General features: G+C 42.3%; 1 protein-coding gene across 3 annotated transcripts in view; it reads left to right on the forward strand.

Moving 5' to 3' along the window:
* The first annotated feature begins 7,367 nt into the window (after positions 1 to 7,367).
* Positions 7,368 to 22,765, forward strand: part of TNFSF4 (TNF superfamily member 4) — a 202,513-nt gene continuing 187,115 nt past the window's right edge. For 2 of the 3 annotated variants that reach the window (XM_017966089.4, XM_078356284.1), the window contains exon 1: positions 7,368 to 22,233. Coding sequence is in view for 2 of the 3 variants with exons in the window: in XM_078356284.1 (XP_078212410.1) it covers positions 22,135 to 22,233 (99 nt within the window). In the remaining variant the exon portion in view is untranslated. The remainder of the gene's footprint in view (positions 22,234 to 22,765) is intronic. The other variant, XM_078356285.1, reaches the window with a different exon arrangement.

The raw sequence follows: 22,765 nt of genomic DNA on the forward strand, positions 1-22,765 counted from the left end.
TGAAATAATTGGAGCGAGGAGTTCTGTAACACACTGTAACAATGTAAGACATTTGCATGTACATTATGTGGTTGATTAGAAAAGAAGCTCTTTGTTCTGAAATGTCTTCATCTGTGAAAGTTGAAGAGATGAGCTCAGCTGGGATACAGTGAACTCAATCTACTCCTCCAGGACTGGATCTGCAGAATTCAGATCTACCTTCAGTGACAGCTCCTGGCTGTTGGTGTACAGAGCTCTCCTCTCTCTCTGTATGTAGCCTGTCACTCACTCAGCTTGTACTAATTGGGTGGGGCAGTCTCAGATTGTTTTATAGGTGCAATTATTTAACTTCTTTTGTTCGGGGTTGTGTTTTGTTACTCTTGAAGCCTCATTTATTTGCTACATGGTAGATACAGGATGATACATGCTAAATGAAAATTATGCAAAGAGCTCTGAAGTTGGAGGCAGATGACCTTGGACTTTTATTCGGTCTATACTTGTTATACATAAACTTGGACAAGACTCTGATCTTTCACCTTTCTTCAGACCTTAAACCTGAGATGTAAAACAAGTAGAATATATAAATAAATAGAAGAAAATATGCACAAATATCATATGATCTTTGAATTGGAAGACTCATTAAGCATAAATGCCACTGAAAAAAATAACAAACAATAGATTTCCAAGTATGGAAAGCTTTTTAATTCTATATAACAGAAAATAAATAAAATTAAGAGGCAAATGACATACTACAAAAAAAATACTTCTACCTGGTTAAGTCAAAGTATAGAAAATAGGCAACAGATACAGTTCACAAAGAAAAAGATGCAACCAGCTGATAAATATATGTGGTCAAAGAAGTGCACTTTAACTCTCCAGTGAGATACTTTTTAATCTCCTCGAATTTGCAGGGGGACCCATTCAATCTTAAATGATGCTGGTGGAAGTGGAAATTTTCTGGGGCAGTGTGTATTAAGAGGCATAAAAATGCTTATCTCCTTGAAGTTAACAAGAAACTTGCTAGACCTGTATGAAGGATGCCAATGTAAAATAATTTATATAATGTATTTATTTTTTTCATGATGTATAGATTTTAATGTTTTTGAAACAGAATTAACCCATAGTAGACTTTGGTGGACAATGTGGATCTTCTACTTAGATACCCTCTAATTTAGTCAGGTTTTAATTAAAGAAAGATAATTATGAGGATAAAAATGTATTTATTTTTACTGAGGGACATACCATGTTCCTGCATGGAAAGATTCAGTTTTGTAAATACACAAATTTTTCCAAAATTAGGATTTAAGTTTAGTGAAATTCCAATTAAAAGAACTCTAGTAGGATTTTATTGGGGAGGGACAGATGTGATGGGAATTGATGTGATTTTAATTTTTCTTTTATGTTGTGAGTAAAACATTTTCTTGGGGTACAGAAAATTGTATGGTGGAAGAATAAATAAGGAAATAAATAATAGTTTGAATAGGAACAATAAGTAGGAAAAATGTATGCAATGTGATATTAATATGTATTATAAGCCCACAGAAACTAAAGATAAGAGTGATGGAATATATATAGCTGGAACAGAATAGAGTGACCACACGTGAACCCTAGTATATGTGGGAATTTAGCATGTGACAAAAATGAAAATTAAAGTGAGGCAAAAGATGGTATTGGGCCAATTGAGAAACCGTTTGGGGGAAAGTAACAATAGATTTTTACCTAAAAGTACAAGAAAACAAATTCCAAATGGAATTAGTTAAATGTGAGAGAATGATACTGTAAAAAACTTGAAAATAGATAGAAACATTAAAACCCATTTTATTGGCTGGGCATGGGGGCTCACTCCTGTAATCCAAGCACTTTGGAGGCCAAGGCAGGCAGATCACCTGAGGTCGGGAGTTCAAAACCAGCCTGACCAACATGGTGAAACCCCATCTTAAAAAAACAAAACAAAACAAAACAGAAAAACCTTGAAAATAAAGATGAATGCCTATATCATTTTGTAGTGAGAAAGAAGGAACTTTGTAAGTAAACAAAAGCTATGAAGAAAAAGATGGATAGAACTGATTATACAATAACTTAAAGCTACCACAAACTAAATTAATAAGCAAATCATTAGTAATAAGCAATTTACAACAAAAAAATTAACAAAGTTAAAACACTTGAAAAAGCCAAGAGATCTTGTTTGTGGTCACCCTCAGGTTGGATAATTCACTAGAATGACATACAGAACTCAGGAAAGCAATTTTATTATAGTGAAAGGACACAGATAACAAAATCAGGAGGGGGAAGTGACAAAGGGAAGAGTCTGGAGGGGTCCAGGCAGAAGGCTTCCCATCTTCCTGTCTCTGCAGAGTCACGGATTGTGTTATCTCCGGGCCACAATGTGTAACAATACACACACAGCACTGCCAACCAGGATGCTCACCTGAGCCTTTGATGTCCAGAGGGTCAAAGCCCCCACTATAAATCAGCAAAAGACACTCATAACATGCTGGGCGTTCCGGGGGCTAGAGCCCACCTTTCAGTAGCCAAAAGACCTAAGTTAAATTTTCATTACACAAAAACCTATCATTTTATCCCTGTCAAGTTGACAAAGTGTAGCAGATGCCATCAGTGCTGGGACGCGTCCCTACACATTTCAGCATTCCCCAGGAGGCTTCTAAGGGCAATATTTGCAACTCCATGCCTGACAGCTTTAAAAAACAAAGAGAAAACAAAACAAAACTGCTGAAGGCCTCCTGGCCTTTCCCTTAAGTAGCTCTCACTTAATGACTCTTGGAGTTGTCATGGAAGACCTTAGCCCTTTAGGTGGGATAATGTTGGGGCATTCTGCACCATTTCCCAGAAGTTCCAGTTGCCCACTGTGATAGGTGGCTTAGTAGTGCACCCTTTATTGGCTGACTTTGCTTCTGGTTACCACTTACCCATTTCCGTCCTTATTTCTGTATTACTCAGATAAACTTCCTGCACTCGAATCCTTGTCTCAGGGTCGGCTTCTGGAGGATAACAAACTAAGGCATCAAATTTAACATGAAATTCGGAGGTGGCGTGTGGAAATAGATGTTCTCCTCTGCTCCACTTTGTGGAGTGTAAATTGGTTCAACCTTTTTTGGTGGCTAATTTGGAAGTATTTATCAAGTAGCTTTAAAATATGCATAGTCTTCAACTTAGTAATTCTTCTGAGAGTGTTTCCTGAGAAATAGCTAGGGATGTGTACTAGGCTTTCTTTTCTGTTTCTAAACAATAAACTACTTTGAAAACGAGGAAGGGGACACTAAATAACTTCGTAGGTGGAGTTTTATGTCTCATGTATTAAAGGTAGGATGCAACAAATAATTGACTACAGTTTTCCTTTCATAAGCAACTATTAACCTTTAAAAAACTTTCCTCAGATATAGATTAACTTTTATTGAATATAGCTGTTAATAAGAAATTTTAAAATTGTTTGCATACTGTATTAGCCCGCTTGGGCTGCCATAAAAAAATACCATAGCCAAGGTGTTCTAAACAACAGAAATAGAAATTTATTTTTTCACAGTTTTGGAGGCTGAGGGATTCAAGATCAAGGTTCAGTTCAGTCCCTAGTGAGGGCTCCTTCCTGCCTAGCAGATGTGGGCTCACTAGGCAGGGGTGACAGTAAGCCTGCTGGTGTCTCCTCTTCCAAGGACACTAATCCTATTGTGTTGGGGTCCACCTTCGTGATCCCCATCAGTTACATCCTTACACCAAATACAGCCACACTGGAGGTGAGGAGTGCAACGTATGAACTTTGGGAGGACACAGTTCAGTCCATAGCACACACTAATAAATAGCTCAGTTATTTAGTAAGTTTTAGAACGTTCTTATTTGCTCTTTTGCTCTTTTTCAGCTATCTGGGTCCTATCTGTTGATGAATATCTCTAGTAGGAAAAGCCTGTCTCCCATCACTTTCTGGGTCCATCACCATAGGGGTATTTGATGCCGTTGTCCAAAAGACTTGGCTTTACTGCTTACCAGCAAAATGTCAGCTGGGTTGGCTCCTTCTGAGGGCTGTGAGGGAGAGTCTCTCCCTTAGCTTTGGGTAGCTTGCTGGCAATCTTTGGTGTTCTGTAACTTGTGGCAGCGTGACTCTAGTATTCACATGGCATTCTCCTTCTATGTATGCCTGTATCCAAATTTCCCCTTCTTTTTTTTTTTTTTTTTTTGGGAGGAAGGCAGGAAGGGAGGGAAGGAGGACGGTAGGGAGGAAGGAAGGGATGAAGGAAGGAAGGAAGGGAGGAAGGGGGAAGGGAGGGAGGGAGGGAGGGAAGGAAGGGAGGGAAGGGAAGGAAGGGAAGGAAGGGAAGGAAGGAAATCAAGCAATGAGAGAGACATTGCCGACCTGGATCTAGAGGTTTACAAGTTGATTTCTTTTTTTTGAGAGAAGGAAAGAAAAAAAAAAAAAAATAAAGGAGAGGAAGAAAGAGGAAGAGAAAGAGGGTGAGTAAATGGAAATATTGCTTTATTTTGAAAAGAATTGGGTATTAATAATGGCCAATCAATGTTTCATTTAAACTTATGGGTAGGTGTGATGTGGTATTGACAAGAATGTATATTTTGTGTATTTGAAGTGGAGAGCTCTATAAATATTTATTAAGTTTACTTGTTCCAGATCTGAGTTCGAGTCCTTGATATCCTTATTAATTTTCTGTCTCATTGAATCTAAGTCTCTATGTATCTGGGTGTTAGGATCGTTAGCTCTTCTTGTTGCATTGATCCTTTTACCACTATATCTTTGTTGCTTTAAAATCTATTTTATTCAATATGAGAATTGCAACTCCTGCTTTTTATTTATTTATTATTTATTTTTGCTCTCCATTTGGTTGGTAAATCTTTCTCCATCCCTTTGTTTTGAGTCTTTGTGTATCCTTGCATGTGAAACAGGTCTGGATGTAACATGCCATTGGGTTTTGGCTGTGTCTTTTGATTGGGGGATTTAGTTGATTTAAATTTAGGGTTATTGCCATTTGATGTTGACTGGCTGTTTTATCCATTCTTTGGTGTAAATTCTTCTTTATGTTGGTGCTGTTTACTTTTTGGTGTATTTTTAGAAAGGCTAATACTGGTTGTTTCTTTCTGTGTGTAATGCTTCTTTCAGAAGCTCTTGTAAAGCAGGCCTGGTGGTAATAAAATCTCTGAGTTCTTGCTTGTTCATAAAAGATTTTATTTTTCCTTCAGTTGTGAAGCTTAGTTTGGCTGGATATGAAATTCTGGGCTGAAGGTTCTGTTCTTTGAGGATGTTGAATGTTGGCCCCCACTCTCTTCTGGCTTGTAGAGTTTCTGCTGAGAGATCTGCTGTAAGTCTGATTGGCTTGCCTTTGTGGATAACCTGACCTTTCTCTCTGGCTGCCCTTGGTATTTTCTCCTTCGTTTCAACCCTGGTGAATCTAACGATTATGTGCCTTGGGGTTGCTCTTCTTGAGGAATATCTTTGTGGTGTTCTCTGTATTACCTGGGGTTGAATGTTGACCTGCTTTTCTAGTTTAGGAAAATTTTCCTGAATAATACCCTGAAGGGCATTTTCCAGCTTGGATTCATTCTCTCTGTCGCATTCAGGTACACCTATCAAACGTAAATTTGGTCTTTTCACATAGTCCCACATATCTTGGAGACTTTGCTCATTCCTTTTTATCCTTTTTTCTCTAATCTTTCTTCACGTTTTATTTCATTAAGTTGGACTTTGACCTCTGATATCCTTTCTTCTGCTTGAACAATTTGAGTGTTTAAACCTGTGCATACTTCTCGGAGTTCCTGTATTGTATTCTTCAGTTCCATTAATTCACTCATACTCCTCTTTAAGTTGTCTATTCCCAATAGGATTTCATCAGACCTTTTTTCAAAGTTCCTAGTTTCTTTACGTTGGGCTACAACATGTTCTTTTAACTCACCGAAGTTTGTTATTATCCATTCCTTGAAGAGTGATTCTGTCATCAGGATGCGCTCGTTCTCCATCAAGCCTTGTTCCATTGTTGATGTGGAACTGTGATCATCTTTAGAGGGAGAGGTGTTCTGATTTTGAGTATTCTCAGCTTTTTTATGCTGGTTTCTTCCCGGCATTGTAAATTTATCCTCCTGTGGTCTTTGAAATTACCAACTTTCAGATTAGGTCTCTCCAGTGGACGTCCAGGTTGTTAGTTCCCAGGGCAGAGTAGGCGTTATAACTGATGGTGCTTTTCTTCCCAGGATTCTCCTGTCGGGCTTCCTTCTTGTGTCCCTAGTAGGCGACTCTGCCTTCCCGGGGCTCCAAACCTTGGTCAGAAGGGGAACCGGTCTCGTTTACTCTGCGCCGAGAGCTGCTGCACCAGGGTGCCGTCACAGCCGCTGCGCTGGGCTCTGGTGTCGTGCTGGGGGCCTGTGTGGGTCCTCCGAACCTGTTTACTCTGCTCCGAGAGCTGGCACGCCAAGGTGCCGGCGGAACCACTGCGCCGGCCACGAGGGTCGCGCTGGCCACCCGTGTGTTTCCTCCACTGGGGGATCTTCTGCTCCGTGAGCGACCAGAATTTGTCTGAAAGTGTGGCGTCCTCTAGTTCTCCGTGCCTTCCCTGAGAGCTGCAATCCCGGGATGTTAGCTATCAGCCATCTTGGATCATTCCCAAATTTCCCCTTCTTACAATGACACCAGTCATACTGAAGTAGGGCTATTTTACTCAGATATGATCTCATCTTAACTGACTATGTCTGCAACAATCCTATTTCCAAATAGGCCATATTCAGAGGTACTGGGGAGATAGGACTTCAATATATGATTTTTGGGGGGACAAAATTCAACCTGTAACAACTTGGAAGACTTTGTTGTGAATCAAAAGGTGAATCTGAGTCAGTTTATTTTATTTTTTTTTTTGAGATGAAGTCTCACTTTGTTTCCCAGGCTGAGGTGCAGAGGCATGATCATAGCTCACTGCAGCCTTGAGTTTCCCAGGGTCAGGTGATCCTCCCACCTCAGCCTCCCTAGTAGCTGGGCCTACAGGTGCATGCCAGCATATCCAGCTATTATTTTTTTTTGTATTTTTTGTAGAGATGGGGTTTTGACATGTTGCCCAGGTTGGTCTGGAACTCCTGGACTCAAGTGTTCCATCCACCTTGACCTCCAAAAGTGTGGGATTATAGGCTTGAACCACCTCACCTGGCCAAGAGTCAATTTCTTAAGAGATGTTTTCGTACTTATTTATTTCTTTTCATTCTTCTCAGCAAACTGACACAAGAACAGAAAATCAAACCGCATGTTTTCACTCATAAGTGAGTGTTGAACAATGAGAACACATGGACACGGAGGGGAATGTCACACCACACCGGGGCTTGTTGGGGCAGGGGGTAAGGGCATTAGGGGAGTGATAGCAGGGAGTCGGGGGGTTTGGGGAGGGCTAACATTAGGAGAAATACCTAATATAGATCAGGGGGATGGATGCAGCAAACCACCATGGCATGTGTACACCTATGTAACAAACCTGCACATTCTGCACATGTACCCCAGAACTTAGAGTATAATAAAAATAAATTAAAAAAAAAGTCCTACCCACATTTAAACAAAAATGTGAAGCAAGACACATCACTTCCTAGTATTATGCTATAAACAGGTGATAAAGGTTGAGGGGTTATTCTCCAGTGAGGAATCCAGTCCAAACCCACAGACCAGCTCATAACCAACCAGCTGAGTCCAAAACAACTAGATCTTTTTTGACAATTGCCATCCAAACCAGAGTGCAATGAAATGAGTTGTGTACCTCCCCTCTTCAAATTCATATGTTGAATTCTTGTGTCAGTTTGCTGAGAATGACGGTTTCTAGCTTCATCCATGTCCCTGCAAAGGACATGAACTCATCCTTTTTTATGGCTGCATGGTATTCTACAGTGTATATGTGCCACATTTTCTTTATCCAGTCTATCTTTGATGGGCATTTGGGTTGGTTCCCAGTCTTTGCTATTGTGAACAGTGCTACAATAAACATATGTGTGCATGTGTCTTTATAACTGAATGTTTTATTTTCCTTTGGGTATATACTCAGTAATGAGATTGCTGGGTCAAATGGTATTTCTATTTCCAGATCCTTGAGGAATCGCCACACTGTCTTCCACAATGTTTGAACTAATTTATACTCCCACCAACAGTGTAAAGTGTTCCTATTTCTCCACATCCTCTCCAGCATCTGTTGTCTCCTGATTTTTTTAATGATTGCCATTCTAACTGGTGTGAGATGGTATCTCAATGTGGTTTTGATTTGCATTTCTCTAATGACTGGTGGTGATGAGTTTTTTTCCATATATTTGTTGGCTGCATAAATATCTTCTTTTGAAAAGTGTCTGCACATATCCTTTACCCACTTTTGAATGGCGTTGTTTTTTCTTGTAAATTTGTTTAAGTTCTTCATAGATTCTAGTTATTAGCCCTGTATCAGATGGGTATGTTGCAAAAATGTTTTCCCATTCTGTTGGTTGCCGGTTCACTCTAATAATAGTTTCTTTTGCTGTGCAGAAGCTGTGGACTTTAATTAGATCCCATTTGTCAATTTTGGCTTTTGTTGCCAATGCTTTTGGTGTTTTAGTCATGAAGTCCTTGCCTATGCCTATGTCCTGAATGGCATTGCCTAGGTTTTCTTCTAGGATTTTTATGATGTTAGGTCTTATGTTTAAATCTTTAATCCTGCTTCACATTGTTATGTGCCAAGTGCTAATTGTGGAGGACCTGTTCTCCCTTCACTCTCTTAGGCCTTAGTCATTAGGTATTCGTTGTCAATCCTTATGGCTTCCTTCACCCAGTTCTTGTAGGTCCTCTCAGGGCATTGTTACACTCTGCTGATTTCCCTTTGCTGCTGTCATCAAATACATATTCTGGACAAGGGGGCTCCATAATAAGCTTCAACAGCAGCCCTGTATTCATGATACATCATTGGTCACAAGTGAGGCTGGAGGAGAAGTCATCTGCTGAGGAAGTAAGCACACGACCTGTCATCAAGGAGTAAGCATTTGGGCAAGATTGAAATCCAACTCTAAACTTCATCACACATCACCATCAAGTTGCATTCCTGAACATGCACTGTATTCCATTCCTCCTGAGACCTTGGAATGTTATCCGCGAAGGACAGCAGGCAAGGTAGTACATGTGAGAACAATTGTTGACCATGAAATACTTTATTCAGAAAGGAGTAGTAATGGCAAAAAGAATCTTTTTAGCAGCCACGCTTTCCCTTAGGGGAGAAAGCTCAGCAGTTGGTTTGCTCAGATGGTTCACTGAAGGCAGATGAATTGGCACTTTGCAGCTGAGGGCCAATGCAGGCTCACAGAAGTGGCTTCTCTCTGCAGGCTGATTTGGGGCTCCCAACAGGGCCCAAAACCCAGCAATCAGCACCTGTCTCTTAATTCTGGGCAACGAACAAATCCCATCCCAGTGTGCTGAGAGCGCCCTCTAGTGCCCAGCAACTTCCTCAACAATGGAGTGTAAAGACCTTTAAGGAACTTCACCAGAAGGAACTTGAATTTCAAGCCTAACCTGAAGCTTATTATTTAAGGAAACAGACATATTTTATCAAAGAAATTGTTGTATTAGAAAACATTTAGACTGTAAAAGCATTCTCCAAAGGAAACCAAAGATTTAACTACAGTGATTCATCTACTTTAAGTCCACAACAACAAAATATTAATTTAACAACACAAACAGCATGCTCTTTAGCTCTTTGAAGGATGGCAATGAGGAAAACTGAAAAATAATGATCTAGCAATTACTGGCTGAACCACATTCTAAGAAATGTTAAGATAACAGGTGAACATTCGAAATTCAAATTTACCACTTTGGAGGCTGCTTATTTGCATGACAGATGGATTATTTGTTTCACAGAAAGGCTTTCTGTCAGCGTGGATTTGACTGTCAATAACCCTAACCCCAGCAGAGCTTTAATTAGAATGCAAGGGGTTTGTGGGATCTGTGGGCACTGGGGGAAGAGTGTCTTGAGATTTTTCTAGGAGTTAAGTACAGGGCCTTTGAGTTACATCTGATATATATGGCACAAATTACATAAACGTTGGGATTGCCTGTCACCTAGGACAAGTATTTGTACACACAGAGTATGACATTAATTCCTGCAGTGAACAACTCTATAGGCCCTTCATCCTCATGTGTCCATTTCAACGAAGCCCTATTTGCTGTGCACACACTTTTTTCAAAGACTCTATTAGTCAATGTGAATATCAAGTTATAAGCAAGAAAAAAGCAACAAAATATAAAGAAATCCCCATTACATCCTTTTTCCCTATAATACTTTTCCTTGATTTTGCTATAAGCATTTCTCTGGCATTCCCACTCCTGACACACATGATTATTAAATGTTTGTTGTCTCAACTAACTATGCCAACAGGTTCATAAAATCACTTGATATGGAGAAAGTGGAAGACTCTGTGAAACTTATTTACATTGAACATGCAAGCATAAGAAAAGATTGTTGAGCAACAGGAATGAGCTAAGAAAGCAGTTGTGAATTCTGTGTATGTAAGATGGAACAAGATATTTGTGTGTTAAGTGCCTGGCCGAATAAATAAAGAAGATTCAAATCAGGTGCAGCTGTTCTTTCTCAGTGCTGTGTGGGTATTAGATTCCCTGCAACCATCTGTGGCCTCAGACCCCACGTTCCTTTGCGTAGGGAGCTCGCAGCCCCTTTTTAGCTGAATGCAGCTGGGAGCAGGAAGGGTGGAGCAGGCTGGGGTTTGACTCAGCAGCTGTGGGCGAGACCCTGCACACTCTATCTTGAGGACTGTGATAAAGGTTAAAAATAAAAGATAGCACTTGAGTGAGCATCATAAGGAGTAGCTATCTAATTCTAGGGCTTATTTTTACAAAGCAGCAGCTGACAGTGTCAGCCCAGCTCATCCCAAAAGTTCTGAGACAGGAAGCTCCTACATTTGCTATGACCAATGTCACTTTAAGAGGTCTTGGCAGTTACATTCTCACTTAAGTTTTCCTTCTGCAACAATGATATATACGGAGGATTAGAAGATACTTCAAAAGGTTACCTTTTATTCATACCCACTTAAAAACTAAACCCACTAAATCAACTTCCTGTCTCCTTTCTCAAACATGTATAGAGTGCCACCACGTGTCAGGCACAGTGCTGGGTGCTGCCATTCACAGGTGCAGACCCCACAGGGTCTTTTCCCTCAGAGCTGGTGGAGGTTGTAGGGTAGCCTGTGCTCAGTCCTGGATCTGTCTCTTGAGGACCAGTTCTTCTTTGGCCATGGAGAATGAGCAGAGCAGCATCTAACAATGGACAGGGTGCCCTCTCAGCTTCTCTGTCTTCACGAGTGACTGCCACACATTTTATTTTATTTATTTATTTATTTATTTATTTTTGTCTTTAGAGTAGAATAATTTATAATCCTTTGGGTGTATACCCAGTAATGAGGTTGCTGGGTCAAATGGTATTTCTGGTTCCAAATTCTTTTTTTTTTTTTTTTTTTGTGATTAAAATCTTTTCTTCTTTTTTTTTTCTTTTTCTATTTCTTATTTATTATTTTTTTTAAAGAGGGAAAAAGAGAAAAAGAAGGGGAAAAAAAGAAAAAGAGGGAAAAAGGAATATTACTTCATTCATAAAATGGGTTTCAATAATGGCTGATCAATATTTTGAGTGTTTAAAGTGGTTAATGCATATTTTATGTGTTTAAAATGGAGACCTCTATTGTGTTTATTTGTTCTGGCTCTGAGTTCAAGTCCTGGATATTGTTATCAATTTGTTGTCTCGTTGAATCTAAATCTCATTATGCCACACATTTTAAACTAGAACTCTTTTGACATATTTAGCACCTAACAGATGGTGCAAGAATTCTGGGCACCTTTTCTTTTCTGTTTGGGTGGGGAGGACAGGCCTGTGACAAATGCGAGCATATTTGGGGAGGTGGGGAAATATAGGAAAGAGGGAGGCCAGTCTCTTTTCCCTATTTTGGAAAAATAAGCATTTTTCATAGAAACCCGATATTTTCATGAGACTCTTTTTAAAAAAGAAATGCTTTAACATGAAAAAAGTTATAGATACATTAAAGTAGATATAGTAGTGTGATAAATCCCATGTACATTTTGTTCAGCTCTAATGATTTGCGGCATGTGGCCTGATTTTGTTTTACAAACATCCCCTCCCCTGTATTGTTTTGAAGCAAACTTGATATTATTATTATTATTATTATTTTCTTGAGATAGAGTTTTGCTCTGTCACCCAGACTGGAGTGCAGTGGCACAATCTCAGCTCACTGCAACCTTTGCCTCCTGCGTTCAAGCTATTTTCCTGCCTCAGCCTCCTGAGTAGCTGGCATTACAGGTGTGCGCCACCATACCCAGCTAAGTTTTGTATTTTTCATAGATATGAGGTTTCACCATGTTGGCCAGGCTAGTCTCAAACTCCTGACCTCATGATCTGCCCACCTCAGCCTCCCAAAGTGCTGGGATTATAGGCATGAGCCACCGTGCCTTGCTGTTATGTTATTTCATCTGTAAATATTTCAATATGTAGTTTTATAGATAATGATTCCTTTTTAAAAAGTAACCACTAAAGAAAAAAATTCACGAGTTCATATGTTAAAACTTAATCACCCATGTGCTAGTATTAAGATGACAGGTGTTTAGAAGGTGGTTAAATCCTGAGGGCAGAGCCATCCCGAAAGGAATTAGAGTCCTTATAAAAGAGTTTGAGGGAGTAGGTTTGTTCTCTTCTGCTCTTCTGCCAGGAGGACACAGCTTTCATCCCCCTTTCTGCCCTTCTGTCCCTCCCACCATGTCAGGACACAGTGGATTCAAGCAGGGTCTTGAAGGCTGTGTTCTAATTAAAGAGGTGGAAAAGAAGGGGAATGAAATTATACACAACGTTGAAGATCAGCTTCTACTCTTCATGTTATCGTATATAATTTTGAAAAAAATCCTTTAATCCCTTTGGAAATCCATTTTCTTATATGTAAGATGGGAATGATGAAATCTGTGTTGGAGGGCGCTTATAAGGATTAATGGGAAAGCCCCAAGTATTGGTGAGAATGAATTTCTTTGCAAGTGATGTTAATAACTTAATTAAGATATAACATGTAAGGAGGCTGAGGCAGAAGAATCACTTGAACCCAGGAGATGGAGGTTTCGGTGAGCTGAGATCGAATCACTGCCCTCCAGCCTAGGTGACAGGGCGAAACTCCGTTTCAAAAAAGAAAAAAAAGATATAACATATAACATCTCTTCAGTGGTTAGTATATGAAGCTGACAAACCTCCTTTCTCCACAACATCAACTCTCATCTGGTGATGCCCTCTGTCTTGCTCCTGTTGGTTGAAGATGGGAGAAGTCTTGCATTTGTACATCCTTGTGCAGGGGACCACAGATGGGTGTTCTGTCATTCTGGTAACTATAAATTGCCCAGTTGACTGGCTGACTTTCAAGGGAGAAGGGAACTGAACTGTCTCCCCGTCCTCTGCACGCACTTTGTTGTTTTAAGTCTGCACCTTTACTTGCTGCTGCCTCCACTGCTTGGAATGTGCCATCTTCTCAGCCTCAGCTGGTCAGCAGTCACTGGGTCAGTAAGAGTCAGCTGAGGTTTTGCTCTGTGAACTTTCCCTGACCTCATTTTGACCTCCTAGGCTGGCTGAGGTTCCCCTTTTCTGTGCTCCCATGCTGTACTGGGTATTGCGCTCTTCAGTGCACAATTATCACACCATACTACAAAGACCTGCCTCTCCCTGGGCTCACCGGGCCTTCAAGACGGGCACATAGCACTCACTCATGACATGGTTGTTGAATGAATGAATGGCCTTTCTCCATTCCCTCACAGTCCTAATTTCACCCCCCTCTGGGCACCATCATTCCTTCTCATTGTGCATTGTTTATGGCTTGTTAGTTATTAATACAAAGCCATTTCCTGGTCTGGCCATTAGTAATGTCTCTAGGTGTTAATAATAACACCGGCTCACATCTACTGAGCACTTACTATTTGGCTGCCCTGTTCTAAGCACTTTGCATGTATAAACTCCTTTGAATGTTCCTTCTTTGCCTTTATTCCTGTTAGGGACTTGTTGCATTGAACTTAGCACAGAAAGTCAACACCAGAACAAAAGTATGCCAAATTGCAGGGTTTATTGCCGGCGACCACGGAGGACTCACTCCAACCCGTGGCCCCGAATGAAAAGAAACAAGACCTTTTTATACCCGCAAAACCACCTTGGGAGTGGGGGTGGAGATGGGAATGAAAGCTGTCAATCACCTCCCAGGCTAAGACGAGGGTGAGGGGCTTCAGACATTCCGAGGGCCAGTGGATTCAAATCACCTTCTGGGTGGAGAGGAGGGTGAGGGGGTTCCGGACATTTCGAGTACCAGGGGACTATTTGACATTCTGATTGTTATTTAAGGGTTCACAGATGCTAAGATTAGCATTCATTTACACATCGTCTGGGTAGGGTGGGATCCATAGATTTTCAGTTGCTTGGCGCCAGGATGGAATGATCTGGGGGTGCTTACTCTGGGAAACAAAGGCCAGCAATTCTGGCAGATAAGAGAAGATGTGCAGCTTTACCTCTCTTTGCATCCTGCAAATGATCTAGCAATTTACAGAAATCAAGATTAGCAGTCCTTGAGGAGAATGGAAACATTTTTGTCTTTTATAAGATGGCAGTATACAGGTTCCAACTTAAGTTAGCTATATCACAGACTAACCTTAACATTGTGAGGGGTAGTGTTCTGGTAGAGCCGTAGAACTGGAACGTGGCTTTATTGTCCTAAGATGCAGGACAGTAAGTCCTGCTGTGGAATACAAGTTGACTACGTCTGTCATCATCAAATACTGGAAGATATGGCTGGGGAAAAACCAGAAAGTACTCGACATTTGATCTCCTCTTAGTGCAATGACATGATAGCTTTATTTTGTTTTGTTTTTTTTCTTTATGTGTAGTTTTAAATTACTGTACTATGTTTCGGGTACTCAGGCCAGGAGAACAAATTGGGATGAACGATTGTATTTACATTTCAGTTTACTAGAGGTAGTCTTGAAAGAGTTATAAAAATGTGAATATCAGTGTGGAAAAAAATACGGGAGGTTTTCAATCGTTTTTTTTCAAAAATGATAAATTGGCAAGGAAGACAGATTTGGGAAGGTCAGTCATGGGAATTCGTCTTTCAGTGAATCCTTCTTGGCTGGGAAGAAAAGCTTTTCTTCTGTTTAGTTGGGAACAGTGGCAAGGATTATTTTACCTGAGGATGGCAGATTATTTTACCAGCAGCTGGCAGATGAGAAGAATTCCCTGGACAACAAGGAGGGGCAGGATGGAATGGAAGGAACCTGCATAACTTCAGAAGGTCTGGGGTTCAGACAATGCTGCTTACCAGCTCTTAGCCTTCATTAAATTGCTTATCATTCCTGGAGGTGCAGTTTCCTTATCCATAAAATGGGGTCGCGTTGCCAAATTTAGCAAATAAAATTCTAGGCTGCCCAATATTTCAGAAAAATAATTTTTTAAGTATAAATATGTTCCATAAAATATTTATGTCCCATGCAATAAATATGTCACTAATGGTGCATGGGACATATACTAAAACATTATTTGTTGTTTATCTGAAATTCAGATTTAACGGTGTGTCCTATATTTTATCTGGCAACCCTAAATGGGGCAGGGGCAGTGGTGGTGGCATGAGTAATTCTCTTGTAGAGGTGGTGCGAGGGTAAAATGATACCACTGTTAGGTTTTATCACAGCGTGTAGTCTGCGTGTAGTCAACACATAAGTAGTGGCTGTAACATAACTGGTGTATAGTCAAAAACAAATGGATATTATTAGTATAATAGTTATTATTAATAAAGGTCTTTATTAATAAAGGCAACCAGCCATACAGGGAGCCTTTGGGGAAAAGTTTCTGACTCTAAACTAAGGGAAGGTAATATGATCAACATCTGGGAATATTTAGACTTAGTAATAATTCGGGGAAGAGGGAGACAGCATATTTAACTTTACCTTTTTTTTTGAGTGGGAGTCTCACTCTGTACGCAGGCTGGAGTGCAGTGGCCCGAACTCAGCTCACAGTAGCCTCCACCTCTTGGGTTAAGCAGTTCTCTGCCTTAGCCTCCTGAGTAGCTGGGATTACAGGAGTGTGCCACCACACCCAGCTCATTTTTGTATTTTTAGTAGAGAGGGTGGTTCGCCATCTTGGTCAGGCTGGTCTTGAGCTCCTGACCTCGTATCCACCTGACTTGGCCTCCCAAAGTGCTGGGATTACAGGCATGAGCCATCCCGCCCAGCCTTAACTTTATCTTAAAGAAACATAAAGCCGGATGATAGTCTAATGGCAAGGAAACAAGGCCTTTACTGTCACCTGGTGGCCATATGCTTTAACTGCAATGTGCCTAAGTGCGGCTGTTGAGGAAAGCATTGGAAAATCTACTAAATCCAGAAGGCACCAAGGCTGTGTCATGACAGAAATAGTAGTGAACTACTGTGTCCTTCCCCGCAGTTCCCTCTCTCTCACAGCTTGAGAATCAGCAGTTGGCTGCGAGAGGCAGAGGAGAGAAGATGGCAAAGTCCATGCCTTCCTCTTTGGTACCGAGTTTCCAAACCTGAAGTGAAGGAGCCTGAGCGGGGAGCAGTTTTTCACTGTGTTTTTAAAGAGCCTCTTTATTTAATGGCTCAGAGTGGCTAGAAAATCCATGCTATTGCTTAGCTTTCATCTCAAGTGCAGGGACAAGGCAAATCCAGAGAGAGGAGATGAAAGGACAAAGAAAAAAGAAAAAAAATGTGCCGTTTACTGCATTTTGCTGCATGTAGTTCACTCAGTAAACATGTTTTAAATGCATAAATAAATGATGAGGTAAAAGCCGGGGGAAAGGCAGTGAGCGATACCCAGAGAGGACAGGCAAACTGCATTCCCTTTGGACCGCAGCCTCTCATCCCTCCCCTATACACAAACCAAGGTCAAAATCAGGAGGGAGTCCAGGGGAGAGTTATCAGTAGGGTTAGCTCTAGGATTCATAGTAAATCTATTTGAAAAAAATCTTAAAAAACTCTTAAGTCCATTATAGCCAGGATATAAAGCAATCCTGGCCTCCTGACCCTGACCCAGCCACTGTGGCAAGTAGGGCCACTTCCTTTCATTCTCCCCTGTGTCCTCCTGGATCTCTCCAAGCCTTCTCTTCTGCAGGGAAGGGCGGAAGCTGGTTCCATCAGTGCCTCTTCCCCAGCTTCCACTCTCCTCTCTCTTCTGTGACCTCTCAGTTTTCCTTCTCTGTATCCCAAATCATGCCCGTCTGTTGCTGTAATGGAATATTACATCATCCATCATCTGTTGCTGTAACGGAATACTACAGACTGGATAATTTATAAAGGTGAGGAATTTATTGCTTGATGTTTTGGAGGCTGGGAAGTCCAAGGACGTGGCATTGGCATTTGGTGAAGGCCTTCTTGCTGCATCCTCACATGGCAGAGGGCATCACATGGCGAGGGGGCAAGGGCAGGCATGCCTGCTCAGTTCACTCTAACTCTTCTTATAAAACCACCAGTCCCACTGTGGGGCCACACACCTATGACCTTACTTAATCCTAATGACCTTCCAAAGGCCCTACCTTCAAATATCATAAGTTTCCAGCACATGAAATTTGGGAGACATATTCAAACCACAGCAGTGCCTCACCTTAGAATACTGCTTGGCATTTGCCCAGGCTCTGACAGCCACCATGTCTGGGACATGTTAGGATCACTGTTTACATGCAAGTCTTGCCACAGCCATTACACATGTGTGGGTCAGTGTAGGGTCCTGGTGGAAGCTTGAGTCTTGGTGTCTCTCCACTGTTTGCTACTCTGGCTCTCCACCTTCAATTTCTGGCTTCTCATTTTGGACTATGATGATTTACTTGATGTTAATTTTTCTTTTAGTATGAAAGTTTTCAAGACGCCTACAAGTGGAAAATGCACTCCTCCCAGCCAAATCAAGCTTCTCCAGATTCCTTACAGCTGCATGCTGTGAAATGACTAATGAAAGAGCCTTCTGCTACTGGTGGAACTTTCATATGTGGCACTATTGTGCCGCTCAGCAGGACCTGACCCTGGTATTTACATACTGGATGTCACCCCAAAAGCCCCTGACCAGGGGGTTTCCGGGATGTAATAAGAATGCTGCTCTGGGCTTTGGAAGGTGTGCTGTATGCACGCCCATACTATAGGGCAGGGGTTAGCATTTCAGACCCCCGTTCCTCCCTCGACAAGCAAGTGCTTTTCTCCAGGGAAGATGTTCAGATTCAGTCATAGAGCCACTGGTGCCATGGGCAGCTCAGTAACAATAGCCCTGCTGTCTGCCAGCTGTGGTAGAGGTGCTGAGAATACCTAGATGAGGAAGTCAGGGGCCCTGTGTGCCTGAGGAGAGCTGGAAGCCTGCTATGGCAATGGACACAAACCCTTGGATAATTTCCATTCTTGGCTGTGTGTTCTGTAGCATAGGTGTGAAGTGGGTGTCCTGGGAGCTCAGAAGAGGGGCCCTTAACTTATGGGTGGCCAGGGAAGGCTTCCTGGAGCTCAAATAACTGAGTGGAGTCTTCAGCAGTAAGAAAATAAAAGTGCCCCCCCCCGTCCCCCACCACACTCCCAGTTAGAAAGGTAATACACCTCATTGAAATGATTTAAACTTTATGGAAATGTGTTCCTTTAAAGTTCGGAGAGTAAAGAGGAAGTAATAAAGTGCAAATTGTAGAATTTCGAATCAATCGGAGCCTGTAGTTTTCTTCCTGAAAAGGGAGTGGTGTGTGCCTGTGTGAGTGTGTGTAGGTGAATCTGTAAAGGCCGGAGTAGTAACTGAAAAGAGGGAGGTGCAGGCAGAGGTGAGATCTCATCTTTGTGCCCAGAACCGCTTTGTGATCATGTCAGGCATGGAGAGAAATAAATACTCACCTCTATGGGACTCTGGCTTTTTACAACTTGGTTTTCCAGGTTTTGGTCTTGGTTATGAATGTCTTATAACTTCAGAGTCTCATTGCTGGCCATATTTCAAGTGGTTTATCAAGATGTTTTTCCTAACAAAATTGTTCTCTCCCTAAAAAAAAATGTGTAGGTCTAGCTATAAGATTAACAATATTTAACCTGCTACAATGCCACTAAGAGTTCTCATTTATTGAAGACTTTCTTTGCACCAGCTATGTGCTAAGAGCTTTACATTTGTTACTTCGTAACATCAACCCTCACACCAACCTTATGACTATGTCCCAGATAAGGAAGCTAGGATTCCCACTATTCCCACATCCCAGATAAGGAAGCTAGGATTCCCACTATTCCCACATCCCAGATAAGGAAGCTAGGATTCCCACTATTCCCACATCCCAGATAAGGAAGCTAGGATTCCCACTATTCCCACATCCCAGATAAGGAAGCTAGGATTCCCACTATTCCCACATCCCAGATAAGGAAGCTAGGATTCCCACTATTCCCACATCCCAGATAAGGAAGCTAGGATTCCCACTATTCCCACGTCCCAGATAAGAAGCTAGGATTCCCACTATTCCCACGTCCCAGATAAGGAAGCTAGGATTCCCACTATTCCCACGTCCCAGATAAGGAAGCTAGGATTCCCACTATTCCCACATCCCAGATAAGGAAGCTAGGATTCCCACTATTCCCACGTCCCAGATAAGGAAGCTAGGATTCCCACTATTCCCACATCCCAGATAAGGAAGCTAGGATTATTACTTGCTGCAGCCACATAGCTGATAATTGGCGGGGTTGGCCCCAAACCCAGGCCTCTCTGATTCCTAGGTCTATGCTCACAGATGCACCATCCCTCTGCATTAATTCTCAAACATATTTGGCTACAGGAGCATTTTCAAAAGTGAGCACCACTTACCTCTTAATACTACTATTAGCAATCTATGGAGCACGATTTGGGAAAAGCTGCCCTAGAAAAATACTGCCCTGTCTGTAAATAGAGATAATAATGCAGTCTCTGCATTGTGATGATTAAAAGACATTTCTCAAAATGGGTGTGAGGATACTCACCTTCCACCAGGAATGTGCATGTGCTTTACAAATAACATTTGTGGTTGGGCACAGTGGCTCACACCTGTAATGACAGCACTTTGGGAGGCCGAAGTGGGTAGATCACTTGAGTCCAGGAGTTTGAGACCAGCCTGGGCAATACCAAAACCCTGTCTCTACTAAAAATACAAAAATTAGCTGGGCATGGTGGCGCATGTCTGTGGTCCCAGCTATTTGGGAGGTTGAGGTGGAAGGATCGTTGGGGTCTGGGAGGTGGAGGTTGCAGTGAGCTGAGATGGCACCACTGCACTCCAGCTTGGGCAACAGAGTGAGACCGTCTCTCTTTCTCAAGAAAATTAAAATAAAAAATAACTTTTCTTCAGTGAAAGGAAGCAGTGTTTTGGCTAGGATGTTAATGAAGATAATTGTTAACTGGGTTGGGAGACCCTTGGACCCTGTGGGGGAGGGCCCTTTAAGCTGCCACTGCCCCACCTCCACAGGTGCCCCTTTGTTCCCCTTCCCTCCTCTCTGGCCTCTGGTTCTCTCGGTCATCCCTCTGTAGTGCTTGTCTTTGTTTGGATAGTGCTCCAGTTGCCTGCCTCTGGGCGGAGTCCTTGCGGTAAAGCACGCTGCTGCCTACTCAGGCCAGCCCAGGAGATCTCCTCTGCAAATTTGGACTGTGTCCTGAGCCCCAGCTGTAGGCCAGGCCTCTGTGACATATTGGGCAGACCACCCACAGCCAGCTGCTGGCACTGCCCGGCCTACATCTGCCCGGAGAACTATGCTATCACCACCCACGACATCTCACTGACAGACCCTGCCTTCGGAGACAAGGACCAACCCAGGAGAGTCTGAGTTGGCTCCACCTCCCTGGACATTGATTTGGATGGCTCGCCAACTCCCAAAGGAGCCAATCTTTCGTCCTGGTTAGCTCTCAACAAAGCCCTGCCCCATTGGTTTGCTGCTGGAGCCTGGAGGACCTGGCAGTCCCAAATCATGACATTCCTTTTCTTCCATGCACCAGTTTTGCACAGCTGTCATTTTTCTTTCAAAATTTTATCAATCCCACCAATGTGCACATTTGGGCAAAAATACTCTGATCAAACAGACAAACAAAGACAGGTCCTCAATCCACCTCCTGAATACCACCTAGAAAGAGCATTTGCATTCTTCTCAGTAAATATCATGCATATTAAAAAAGAAAACAGATTATTTCACTGACAGGCTCACTTGCACCTGTGAGGGAGCCATTGTTACTGCCATTTCATGCTTGGAAAGGCTGAGGATCACAGAGGTTTGCTGATTTGCCTAACCTCGCAGAACTGAGATCACCAAAGCCAGGGCCAGAATAATTATCCAATGTTTGTCCCTCTGCCAAGTGCTGCCCCTTGGACCTGGGACCCTCAGGCCATCAAGGCTGGGGCCCTTTGCTTCTGGAGGGTCCCAAAGGGATAGCATAAGAGTGGTTCCGATTGCATCTGACGTGCTGCTAGGAATCCTCTGTTTTCTTCTCTTTATTCTCCTCCATCTTCCTGTTTCTAAGGCTCTTCCCACTGTCCATTGCTCATAGTCTTCAAGGGGCTCTTTGATTTTCTCTGTAGCAAGGCCATGGAACTTTTAGTTTTCACCGACCCACCCACCCACTCACTTGCCTCTTGAGAGAGCACCAGCTGAAGCACAACTGTGTGTTAGGGAGCTGTGTAAGGAGAAATGGGAGCTGTGGTCTTGCCCCTAATCAACTGTTAAAGAAAAATTATCCTGATATCTGTGAAAAACAGCAACAGATTTTTTATTCAAGACTATTGCAATAAGGGTCAAGATTATTGCAATAGGCCAGAGGATTGAATTCAACCCCAGATACATCAGGGATAGGGGGGATTTACAGCCAAAGAGCAGAGTGGGGGAGTGGATGGAAAACTACTCAGAGGAACTTGATTAGGAGGAGGAACAACAGCTTGATTGGATGTTGAGGGCAGGAGAATCTCAGCAGATGGACTTAACAAGGTTCATTGCTAAAACTGGGCTCAGCAGGCCGAGATCAAGGCCTAAATGAGAAGCGGGTTTAAAGGAGCCTGACTAAAGTTTGGTTAAGGGAGGAGTCTTTGTTGGCACTCACGAAGTCACGTGAGAGTCAGGACCCAAATGCAGGCCCCAAGACGCTAGGAGGCCATGGCGCGCCAGCTACGGGCATGGCTGGAGCTTGGAGAGGAGCCAGTGGGTATGTCTGCGTTATTCCAGCCTGTGGCTCCAGGGCAGACCGGAGGACAGTCACACCGGTTTCATCTCAGGTTTGTTTATTTCTTGCTACTCTGATGTATCATACTTTTCTTCCACTTCATACTTTGAGGCTTGAATTTGCAGGATTTGATTAGCGAGACCTGAAAACCATAAGCAAGACTAAAAAGTGCCAAGGCTTTGTCTAGACCTTGGGCAGGAACGCTGACCTCCTGTTTCTTGTTTGCAGTATTGGGAAAATACTTGTTACAGACTGAATTGTGTGCCCCAAGAATTTATTTACTGATTTAACCTGCAGTGTGACTGTATTTGGAAACAGGGCCTCTAAGAAGGTAACGGTTAAGTGAGGTCACGTAATGTGGGGTCCTAATCTGATAGAACTGGTGTCCTTCCTTATAAGAAGAGGAAGAGATACTAGAGATCTTTTTGTCTGTGCACAGAGGAAGGGCCATGCAAAGACACAGTGAGAAGGCGGCCGTCTGCAAGCTAGTAAGGGAGGTTTTACCAGAAACAGAATTTTCTGGCATGTTGACCTTAGAATTCCTGCCTCCAGAACTGTGAGAAAACAGAAATGTCTGTGGTTTA

Source organism: Callithrix jacchus, chromosome 18 (assembly GCF_049354715.1).
Source record: "Callithrix jacchus isolate 240 chromosome 18, calJac240_pri, whole genome shotgun sequence".
Taxonomy (NCBI): domain Eukaryota; kingdom Metazoa; phylum Chordata; class Mammalia; order Primates; family Cebidae; genus Callithrix; species Callithrix jacchus.